General features: G+C 38.2%; 4 protein-coding genes across 4 annotated transcripts; 1 reads left to right on the forward strand and 3 right to left on the reverse strand.

The window, feature by feature from the left end:
- Positions 1 to 138: 138 nt before the first annotated feature.
- On the forward strand, positions 139 to 3,048 carry RO3G_13001 (uncharacterized protein; the record flags this gene model as incomplete). Its single annotated transcript, XM_067667585.1, has 4 exons — positions 139 to 772; positions 899 to 1,255; positions 1,362 to 2,794; positions 2,944 to 3,048. The coding sequence occupies 4 exons, from the start codon at positions 139 to 141 to the stop codon at positions 3,046 to 3,048; spliced, it is 2,529 nt and encodes an 842-aa protein (XP_067523686.1).
- Positions 3,049 to 5,901: 2,853 nt separating this feature from the next.
- Positions 5,902 to 6,108, reverse strand: RO3G_13002 (uncharacterized protein; the record flags this gene model as incomplete). The annotated part of the gene is made up of 1 exon (XM_067667586.1): positions 5,902 to 6,108. The coding sequence occupies one exon, from the start codon at positions 6,106 to 6,108 to the stop codon at positions 5,902 to 5,904; it is 207 nt and encodes a 68-aa protein (XP_067523687.1).
- Positions 6,109 to 7,344: 1,236 nt separating this feature from the next.
- On the reverse strand, positions 7,345 to 8,064 carry RO3G_13003 (uncharacterized protein; the record flags this gene model as incomplete). Its single annotated transcript, XM_067667587.1, has 1 exon — positions 7,345 to 8,064. The coding sequence occupies one exon, from the start codon at positions 8,062 to 8,064 to the stop codon at positions 7,345 to 7,347; it is 720 nt and encodes a 239-aa protein (XP_067523688.1).
- Positions 8,065 to 9,508: 1,444 nt separating this feature from the next.
- On the reverse strand, positions 9,509 to 10,608 carry RO3G_13004 (uncharacterized protein; the record flags this gene model as incomplete). The annotated part of the gene is made up of 2 exons (XM_067667588.1): positions 9,509 to 10,512; positions 10,566 to 10,608. 2 exons carry the CDS (start codon positions 10,606 to 10,608, stop codon positions 9,509 to 9,511), a joined length of 1,047 nt encoding a protein of 348 aa, XP_067523689.1.
- Between the last annotated feature and the right edge of the window lie 1,499 nt (positions 10,609 to 12,107).

A 12,107-nucleotide genomic window follows, 5' to 3' on the forward strand; every position in this document is an offset into this window, starting at 1 on the left:
GGCTTAGCCGAGTCGCCTCATCTCAACACCAAGGCTACATCAACGTCCAAAACATCAGCACAACGATCTTGGGCACGGGTAGTGACCAAAAACCGTAAATCACTGTTACATTCGATTAATTCTTCCTCGACGGTTAACATGGTTACGTCCACACCGAGCACTTCGGATGTCCCGATGATCTCTAAGACCAGTATATGGCGAACAGGGCATGGTTCAGGCAGTGTCTTTATCGATATGACAGGTCGCAAGGAATCGAAAATTGAGTTTCTCCATTTGGTTGCTCAACAATATCCTTCTCGCGTAGGAGTCCTCACTCAACAAGTTGGAACTCTTAAATTTGCCGAGATTAATTTTGCACCTGATGACGACGCATTAAGTGAATGCCTGGCGAACGGTATTTCTTTTGCAGATAAATCAACCATCTTACCTTGTCGAGCGCTTGACACTCACATGCAAGTTGTCCGTCTGCGTCTGTCCAACTTACCCTTTTTGAATGAGAAGGACTTGATGAAAGGTCTGGAAAAAAGTTTGAGAAAATATGGAGATATTTTGGACGTTGGGATCCTTTTAGAGCCCACTACAGGTACCTATATGTGTACTGGTTATGCCGTCCTTAATGTGACTTCCAAAACTGAGACTTTCGAGCCTTTAACTCATTTGATTCCTTGGGACGAACAACGGGAGTGCGGTTTCTATGCAGTGTGGAATCAGATGCCTGTGTACTGTCGATACTGCCATGAGGAAGGTCATGTCGTAGCTAATTGTCCTAAGCGTAAAACTCGACATACTTGTTGGAATTGTGGCGTTGTAGGTCACATAGCTGCAGAATGTTCACGGGACAAACCGTCCAAGAAAGCTCGTAAGCAACCTGAGCCTCCTACTAAGCTCTTTGATACAGTACAATCACATAATGTTCCCCCAGAAGTGATGCCAAATGACGTCTGCACTCCTGATGAGGTCTCTGAGGAGCTTATGGAAGATTTAATGGAGCCTGATGCTCAAAATAATATGTCTGAGCCTCTAGATACAACTGTGCCAGTTGATGTCCCTGCTCCCACCTTGAATATTGAAACCGCTTCTAAGCATAGTGTCAAACGGCAAAAGAAAGATCGTCGACCTACCCCTTACGTTCTACCAGCCACTCGCTCAAAATCCACTTTGCTCAAAGCCCAACTTCCCACATCTGAGCAAGACGAATCTGTGGATAATACATCCTCCATAACTGATACAGCCCATTTGGACTCCTCCTCCTCCGGTACCTTAGCTGGAGAGGACAGCTATACCGCCAACTTACAATAATATGAGTAATAAGTCTAAAAACTTGTTACTGCATATTGCTTCACTAAACTGTAATAGTTTAGTGAAGTCCAATAATACCAACAAACAATCAAAATTTATAAGATACTTACGCTCCTTAAACTTCGATATTATGACTTTTCAAGAAACACATGTTTCTGATAATATACTTTCTTTGATCAATACACAATTCCAGGCTCAACACTCCTTATGGTCTCGACATTGTGGTATTGTCTCGTTCAGTCCTTCCTTCGTATTCTCGACCAATTTGACACCCGAGAACGATAGAACTATACTCACAAAGGTTACACATCCTCACAATGCCTTTGCTCCCTTCTATGTTCTTGTTATATATGCTCCAGCCACCTCTGGTCAGCACCGTTCACAGTTCTTTGATCAGCTATTTGACCTCTTACATTCACCAACTTTGGATATTAACCTCGACCGTCTAGTTATTACTGGAGATTTTAACTATTCATACCAACGTCCTCACCTGTCTTCCCAAACTTCTCTACAATGGGTTTCGTTTTTAGATGATCATTTTTACAACGCATTACAGAAGGACGACTTACACGAGCTACCTACATTCCGACGCAATGACAATATATTATCTACTATCGATTATATATTCGTTAGTCAGTCTTGGTGCTCCAAGGTCACAGAAAGTAACATCCACAAATTGGATGCCTCCTGGTCAGATCACTCACTTTTGTCAATTACCTGCTGTATTGGTTCCTCCCCTTCTGGTCCCGGTCTGTGGCGTGGAAACCCTCTTCTCGCTCGAAACCCAGCTTACCAACAATATCTTCGCCAACATCTAGAAGATATTCTACCCAAGCTACCTTCTGAATGGTCTGCCGCGAAATCATGGGATCACATTAAACGTCAAGTTAAAAAGATCACACGCACTTTCGCAGTAGATTACACTAATTGGCGTACAAAAACTATCCGCAAACTACAAAGCAATCGAAATGGATTTTTGCGCAGTAAACCACCATTAGCTATTCGCTTACATCAATTGCCTATTTTCGATCAACAAATTGCGTCGCTACAACAAGAACTTACTGATATTCTGGCTCTCAAAGCTAATGTTCGTTGGCAGGAAGCAGGTGAAACTTCGATCAAGTATCTGAAAAGTATGTATCGTAAACGCACAGTCGAACAACATATTACCACCTTACGATCTGACGACAATGAAGATCCGGTCGAAGGCATTGATCAACTACTCCCCATCACCCAGCAGTTTTACCAGTCCTTGTATGATGCGGACCCTGTCGATGATCTTCAGCTCGATTCCTATCTCCAAGCTATTTTCGGTCTACCACAAGTGATCTCAGACCATTGTGATATTCTTATGGCTCCTATCACTATCGACGAGATCATTCAAGAGACAGCACGCGTGAAAAACAAAATCAGCAGCCCAGGGGAGGATGGTCTTGGTTACGCCTTTCTGTACCAACTATTTCGCTACCCTCCTCTACAGGAATTGGTTTTAAAGGTATATAATCAAGCACATAACTCCAGTATCTTTCCACTTTCATGGCAAGAATTACGGGTAAGGCTGTTGGCAAAAAAGGGTGATTTAACGAATCTAAAAAATTGGCGACCTATCTCACTAATCAACTGTGATGCCAAAATTTATACCAGAGTTCTCAACTCACGAATGCGGCAGGTGATACCATCCCTGATCAACCGATGTCAAACTGGGTTTATGCCGAATCGCTTTATCGCGGAAAATGGTCTCGTACTTAACATTATAATGGAACATGCTCGTAAGGACAATCGTCAGGAAATTGCTCTCCTTTTGGATCAAGAAAAAGCCTACGATCGGGTACACCCCTCTTACTTACGCTCAGTGCTACTAAAGTTCGGGTTCCCAACGGTACTTGTGAACTCTTTGATTAGGCTATTTTTTGGTAATCGGGTACGGGTCAACATCAACGGACACCTCACCGAAGAAGTAACTCAATCTCGCGGCCTCCGTCAAGGGGATCCGCTGTCGCCTCTTCTGTTTAATCTCGCACTAGAACCATTCCTAAGACATGTTTTACAAGACACTTCTTTGTTTGGATTCTCATTTCTTCCATTGCCATCCGATCCAAATCCTCCTCCTGCTCTTAAAGTACTTGCTTATGCTGATGATGTTTGTGTTTTTCTATCTTCACCTGCAGATTTCCTACGTCTTCAACATCATCTACAGACCTACGGTCAAGTATCTAACGCTAAAGTAAACCTTTCAAAAACTGAAGCAATCTTTCTCAGTGGAAAGAGTTCCAACCAATGGCAGCAAATTCTTGCACAGCACCAGATCCTCAAATGGCATGATCATACTAAATCACAGCCTCTCCGTTATCTTGGATTTCCAGTTATTCAATCTATTGCTCAGCGAAGATATGTAGAAGACCATCTGTTACAAAATATCAAAACCCAATGCTCAATCTACTCTCAACGGAATCTCTCTATTAGAGGCCGTGTGACTGTGACCAACTCTCTGCTACTATCTAAATTGTGGTATTCCTTGAGAGTTGTCTCACTGCCAAAATCTTTCTTTCGACAAATTCGATCAACGATCTATCAATTTATCTCGAAAGGTATCAAACCTGGTTTTCGATATGCTTTGTTTTGTCAACCTTTATCCAAGGGCGGATTGGGTCTAATAAACCCTTTTATCCAACACCGTAGCTTACAAGTCCGATGGCTCCGTTTGCTGTTTACTGATGACCTTCAGAGCTCCTGTAGTCAAGTATATTTGAAGGATTTTATACGACGGTTCCACTCCTCGGGTACTTCCTCCTTATTGTCTTGTTTCTTTCCAGCTCTTCGTTCAACAACAGATGTGTCTGTTGGTTCTTTTCTCCCTGCACTTTATACCACTATTGATTCCTTTATGAGCAATGGCATGCCTGGAGCTCAATGTAATCCATCCACTCTGTTATGTCTACCCATATGCTCGCTTTTCTCGGAAATCCCTGATGGTCATTGGTTACGAAGTCCTCACCGCTCCAAATCACGGGCAAGACACTATTTTAAATATGATCAGTCACTCAAAAGGATACGGCCTATGTTGGCGTCAGACTCACCGCCTCATCCTCGATTATCAGCCCGATTACTACGAGATTTACAAAATCGTACTGTCAAACTGAATGAAATGACTTGGCAGGTCATATTGAATACATCTACTAATCCAGGTAGTGTGACAGACTATCCTTTTGTCACATGGCTCACAAGATCACTAGAATGGGTTTCTTTCTGTCCTCGAGTATACCGTCAGACTCAGCTCGACTCTATGCTTCCTTGCCCGGCTACCACCATACCGTCCGATGGTTGGTTGCGTTTCTGGAACCTCACCATTCTACCTGAAGCAAGATCGTTCTGTTTTCGCTTTATCCACGGCAAATTACATAGCCAATCATCTATAGCTCGTTTCAATCCAGATGTCAGTGCTACATGCAAGTTCTGCAACGTATCCTCCGAGGATATATCCCATCTTCTCGTGGAATGCCCTCATAAATGGTCCATCTGGCAAGAAGCCCTGTCTCGTTTTGCACCTCACCTAGATTTCCAACCAACTGATATCCTTACTCTTTTATTGCATCTGACACGCTTCGATTATATTGACAACACAACTCTGCTCCGTCTTAGTTATTACATTCTTTTATTTTTATGGCGTGCACATTGGCGATACATCTTTGATGATGTTCCTCTCTTACCTGAACGTATTGTCACAACAGCTTTTGAAAAAATTGGGACGTTCAGTCTTCATTAAAAAGCACACCACACAATACGACGTGTGACTTATTTAATCTTAAACAAAATCTACTCTTCACTGGCGTGCTCAATGGCAATATATCTTCGACATACCCCATTATCACGGCCTCAACTCATTTCTACTATTCTTAAAAACTCAAGCTTTTCCGTCTTCATTAAAAGCACACCACTCACTGTGACGTGTGACCTTTTTCCTTTTACATTTTATTTATTTAACTAATAAATCAAATATACTACAAAAAAAAAAAAAAATAATGTCAACATCATGCTTAAGTTCAAGAATTTCAAAACCAAAGCCGTAGAGATGGTGAATTTCAAAGTACCAATGTGTTCTGAAACTCATATCTAAGAACTCCTATCATTGAAAAATATCTCATTGACTCAACCTTTGCAATATGGCTTGCTTGTGCGCTCCATTTTTACTGACCCTATTCTCAATCTAATTTTCAAGGATTGTCTCAAGAATATTGATTGCTCAAACTCAGATTACACTATGGGAGAATATGAGAAAAATAATCCAAGAAATCTTAAAAGTTGACTATGTAAAATCAAATACATTAATGAAAACTGCAAACCTGTTACAGATAGACGGTGAAAAATATCTGTGAATTTATTTTATACCTTATAAACTGTATTGACTAAGATTTTTGAACTTGGGGAAGCTTTGCATTGTTCGTCATGGGTTAGATCCACAGTTGATGCAACATTTGAATCAATGTATTTGATCAAGCACTGAGTATATTATTTGATTAAGATAGGTGGTCTTCCACGATTGTCTTCTTTTGAGCCCTTTTTGAACCCAGGAAGCACTTTGCTGCCGCTCTCATTAAATTCAATTTACATTCTATAGGCTGTGCTACGAGGAATACCTGTCTTTGCAGCTTCAGACACAAGGAAACCCTCTTCCTGCAAACTGTGCATGAAGCTAGCAGTTTGAGTGTGAGAGTAGCTTTTGTACTTTATTTGAACTAGCTGAAAGTCTTCCTCTTCAAGTATCAAATTAGCGAGGCTGTTTTCTATTTCTTCCAACTCATCGTCAGCCATGCTATTTTTTGTGGCAACGGTCATTACTGGTGCACAATTTAAGCTGGTTTTGGCTTGGATATGCATATTACTGAGAGATGGTTTTACTCAAAGCAGTAAAAATGCTTCAAATTATGAATACAGTACATAGAATAGAATAGTTATGCACCATTGATACCGTAACATGTGAGTTAAGCTTTTTTTTGTCTTCATTTGGAGATGGTTTCCATTCATTTGGCTAGGAGTTTTTTTTTGTTCAAAATAGAATCTTTTTCTACAAACAAGCAAAAAGTTTTGAGAAATCAAAGTTTGTGTTACTGGATGTATTCACATCATGATACTAAGTTTTAATCTCGACACACGTCATCACTTTTGAGCGATTTTAGTGGTTCATTATGAAAATAGTTTAGTTGTGTCCCACTTCATTTTTTTTTCTCCAAAAAAAAGACTTGTCCTATAATCTTCATTATTTATTCGCATAAAAAGACTTTAATGTATTTTCAAGCTGTTGTAAACTCTTTCTCTGGACTAGGGCCCTTTTGCTTCAATTTTATGGAAAATGAGTCACATACTGTGCTTGATTTAAAGAAAAAATTGGAAATGGCTACGTTTGTAAATGCAAAAGAACAAAGAATCAAAACTATGGGAGGTAGAATGTTAAATGACTGTGATCTTTTATTTGAAGAAGGCTTAAAGGAGCCTGTTATATTCAATATGACAGTTCGAATGGTAGGTGGTCTACAAAGAAACTTTACTCAAGAATCGAAAGAAACGCAATTTATGTAAGGAACAGAAAAAAGTTTTTTTTTTTTTTTGACTATTTTGTTAAACTTTTCTATAGTACCGAGCAACCTATCAAACGGCTTCGAACTGACACCAAGCACCTTTCATGTTATGAAAATCAAACTATAAAAGAAGGCAAAGGAAAACAAAAGCAGTCCAGAAAACGAAAGTACAATGACGCATAACTTGTTTTTATTCTTTTATGTCAATAACCAAAGCCGAACTCTGCCAACCTCCAAAGCCAATAGCAACTATGTACTTATTTTTCAATGAATTCACATATTGTGGAATATCCGAATTTTGCCCATCAGCACCTTGGCCCAACGCACCAGAGCTATAGCGTCCCCATGTCATTAGCTCCCCTTTACTTGTCAATGCCCCACAGTGAAAGCTGTATTTGTATATATATTTATATTGTAGTAATGTTAATAAAGAATCCGTTAGTACTTGAATGAAATATCATCTTGACTTTTCTTACTCGCCAAAAGATATCTTACACACTTGCTGATGATCTAAACCATTTAGTCGCATAGGTCTGGATTGACTATTTGAATGAATACTGCCTAGTAAGACTTGATCCTCATCTGTATACACTGCAAAACTTTCATATGCGCCAGTTATAAATCGTTTCATTTTCCCCTGCCGATCGTTCATTTCTATTTCAGAAGCACCAAAATGTTTCAAATCGATGACAAATTCCTCAGGGGAAGCCGAAAATGCAGCGTGGTTTCTGGTTGCCAACTTGAGTACGTGTCCAAATTTTGTCAAGGCAAGTGTGTATTTATCCAGTCCGGCCAATTGGATGATCTGATCCTCTGAATTACTCAAGATGGCTTGAGAGGAAGCACAAAAAGTGACAAGGGTAGGTGCAGGAATCATTTCGGGAGAAGTAACATCGTCTGGCATAGGAACAATAAAGACTGTGCCATCATCTGTTAGAATAGAAGAGTAAGACCAATTGGCTGTCACCTGTATCACTAATTTAGGAGAGACCAAGTCGACTTTCTGTATCACTTTGCAATTGCTCCAATGCCAAACTGAACCATCTTGAGCTAAGCCAATACAGTGGCTTCGACCACTGGAAATCGACGCAAACTTGACCTTGTCATTGTCAGGTATACTTGCTTGTAGCATGACGGGTGTTTCTATTCTTTCAGTGCCTAAAGTTGCATTTATGCTCTGTTCCGATTGCATCTGTTTGATTCAGAGTGAATTTTTGCATCTTTAACAAAAAGCACTTTCTTATTTTACTTTACGATTCCCCAAAACCAAACATAGCCATTTCTATCCAAAGCATGAAATGACCAACCACCGGACACAATATCAACAATCCCTTTCCCTCGGAGCGCATATACTTCCTGGGGCTCTGCTACTTCTTTGCCTATCCTTCGGCTTCGGTATCTAAGATATCTATGAGTGTGAGTATACCTGTCATGTAACAGCCAATGCAAACCTTTTTCTGGATACAGACATTCCATGGCTTTGTTCAACAGGTGTTAAGCCAAGTCTGTTATCAAAATTCTCTCCCCAAGTATAAACGGCAGCATTCCTTAAAGAAAAATAAAGATTCTTCCAACCATTTTGTCTGTAAGTAATATCTTGCGCGATATTGAAATGATCAAAGCACCTCTTTTTCCAAATATATTCATCGTTTGTAAGCAAATGAAAATAGCTGGAGACACGAGATAGCTCTAACAAAGATTCTGTATTGATGTAACTAATGGTATACTCTAATATGTCTCTTGGTAATTTATCAATCATCGTATATCTTAGCAGTCACCAAATAAAAGAGAAAAGAAGAAAAAAGGAGGTTGCATGATTAAATATAAAATCAATTTCGGAATTTAAAAAAAGTGTAGAATACTTCAAAAAATTGAGTATTCAAGTTCTTATAAAAGCAATACGGCATTCAATAGCCTATTATAAAACAAAAGTAAGAAAATAGATTTAATTTTAAGTCTCTCTTTTCGTCTGGCTTATAAATTTATTGTAGACAATAAATGGTCAAAAAATTATAAAAGTTCATAATAAATTTGTCTTTTACTATTTATTATTACACGCGTACTAAGTGTATGTATTTATATAGATGCAGACTTGTATAGACGCGTCTTTCTATTCTCTATCCATCCATTTTTAATTAATGCTAACTATGCTTGAAGTTATCTCCTTCCGTTTAAAAAACACAAGCAGTATCTAAAATTTTTTAAAAAGAAAGTATCCTATTTTTCATTCTGGCCAATAAATGAAACAAGTAATCTTAAGCCTCAAAATTTTATTCACACTATAATTTTTTTATATTAGTTTAAGGAAAAGAGACAAATATATTATTAAACTGTATTCATTAAGATTAAAAAGAAAAATTTAGAATATTTATTTCTTAAAAAAGTAGTAACCATTGCTCTTGGTTTACGTTTTTCTGCAAGTTCCCATGTATCACAGTAAAAAAAATGTAACAGCTTGGCAAAATCCAGCAACAATCCTTACTTTTATTTACAAGCTTTTGTGCAAGCGCGATTTAATAAATCTGGAATTTTGCTTTAAAAAGAATGAACCATTAAATATATTGAGACAAAATAAGTATTTTATTATTTTTTAGAATTTTTTTTGTACAGGGATATGAAGATGCATAATGAAAGGATTAGTTCATGACAACAGCTCTGTAACGAGGCTTAGCATCACGGACAAATTGGAAGACATCATTGATTTGATCCATTGGGAAAGTGTTGACCCATGTGCGGACATTGTGCTCGGAGGCAAAATCAAGACATTCTTGAATATCAGATGGAGAACCAATGAAGGAACTAGCAATGGTCAATTGCTTACCAGCCATTGTGAAAGCATTCAAGCCTTCCAAAGGAACTTCGGGAATATCACACAAGATGAAGATACCGTTCTTCTTGAGCATGTTCAAATAAGTAGGCCAGCACTTGTTGACAATCTTGGTAGCCAAGATGTGGGTGAATGTGTTGTAGTGAGGCTTGATCTCTTCTTCTTTTTGCATCAGCACGTAACCATCACAACCCAATTTCTTGGCATCATCCACCTTGTCAGGGATCACATCAAAGGCAACCACCTCAGCACCCATTGCCTTGGCCCACTGGACAGCAAAGTGACCAAGACCACCAAGACCAAGGACAGCAACCTTGGATCCCTTACCGACATTGTAACGCTTCAGAGGGGTGAAAGTGGTGACACCACCACAAAGGAAAGAGGCAGCCACTTCAGAAGAAAAGTTATCGGGAATCTTGACAACAAAGTCTTGAGGACCTCTCCATTTTTCAGCAAAACCACCATAGGTCTTGTCTTTGGTAGGATTTTCGTATCTATCATTGAAGGACCATACAGCGTGAACAGCACAGAGGTTTTCCATACCCTTCTTACAATAGTCACATTGGTGGCAAGAGGCAGATTGACAGCCAACACCACAACGATCGCCAACCTTGATCTTCTTCACGTTATTTCCGACCTTTGTTACTTTACCAATGATTTCATGGCCAACAACACAAGGGAATTCAGTAGGTCCCCAACCTTCATCAACAGTGTGGAGATCAGTACCGCACACACCACAGCAAATGATATCCATTTGAACCATGTTTTCATCCCAAGTACAGAATTCAACTTCAGACTTTTGAAGAGGTTGACCTATAATTCAATGTTAAGTCACAATGAAACAGAATACAAGATACAAAGCTTACTTCTTCCAGGACAGACCCAAGCACTATAAGTTTCTCCAGACATATTTAATTGATTTGTATTGATTGTATTGATTGATAATGAAAAAAGAGAGAAAAAAAGGACTGTGAAAGTTGAAGCTTTATATATGTGTTCATAACTACCCATTTATGCAGATGTCGGTTTTTGTGTGACAAAAAAATCGACTGATTTTTTATTCCCGACTTTCCAGATCGCTCTTTGATACGGTAATCTACTATCGAAAATCCATAAAACATGCAATTTGAAAGGACGTTCTGGCATGTCTGTGTACCTGAGAAAACCAAATAAAGTTCACAGTAGGTTTCATATACTTAGATTGAAATACACGGTACCCTCATCCTGTCTAATGACACATAAAAACTTTTTACAAAAAACCCAAGTTTTTGTAGTATATCTTTATTTAGATTTTTTTTCTTAGAAAAACAGCTTATCAAGAAACCATCTATCCGGTACGCGTCAGTATACCTTCTTTAAAGGAAAGGACGGTACTTTCTTTTGACACATGGCCGGGTACACTACCGGTACCACATTTCGTTTTATACTTTAGCCGGTTCGCAATGAAGTGTCCGACAGTTACAGCTCGCTTTTTCCCATGCTATACATGCAGTTTGTTTCTGAGAACCTTTTTGGCCTCTCAAATAGAATAGAACCAAAGGGGAATACTTCGGACTGTTAATCCTACTGCGCATTCATGCTTTTCTTAAATTTTTTTTTCTATACGAAACCAATATAAATAAATTCTCTCACATGTATTAAATTCACACTTAGAGTTACAGATTAGACGAATAAAATCCTTGTATCTCTTCATTTTAAGCTAGGGTTTTTTGTTAAAAAAAAATCAAGGACGACTGGGAATAAAGCATTACAAATTCCGAAATTATTTTTATTACTGCTTTTTCTGTTGGGGAGGAGGGAAAATCGTAAGATTTTGTACTATGCCCTTTTTGAACAATGGTTTTTTCTTTGGAAAATAAAATAAGGTTTTATGAATATCTTGGAGAAATAAGGTTTGTGTTAGAGAGTAACATTTGCACTATAACAGTAGCATGCTATTAATTCTTTGGTAAAACTAGAGTTTATGTCTTGCAAAATGATTTTTTTTGACTCTTTCAATATGAAATGATTTTTTATTTGAATTTCGGAAATTTGCAAAAAAAAAAAAAAAAAAAAAAAAAAAAAAAAAAAACATTCTATTTGGGATGACCTGTAGATTGTAGGCTTTTTTAATGATCGATCATTTGAACCACATACTAATTTGGTTCCCTTCCATTACATTCTGTTTCCCAGTTTTTTTTTTTTGAAGTTTAATGCTGTTTATTATTGATAGCATTTTAAATGGATAATGAACTTTATGTAAATGAATCCTATCTATATTTTGCATTCATGCTAGATAAATATTTTATGAATTTGTTTAAACTAAACATCTGCCATGTATTGTTTACGAATATCTATAAATACTATAGTATTCACAGGACCTAAACTCGATGCCAGGTTAGTGAAACAAAACTAAGCCGTCTATACGA

The sequence above is a fragment of the Rhizopus delemar genome, genomic scaffold (assembly GCF_000149305.1).
Source record: "Rhizopus delemar RA 99-880 supercont3.11 genomic scaffold, whole genome shotgun sequence".
In the NCBI taxonomy this organism is placed as follows: Eukaryota; Fungi; Mucoromycota; class Mucoromycetes; order Mucorales; family Rhizopodaceae; genus Rhizopus; species Rhizopus delemar.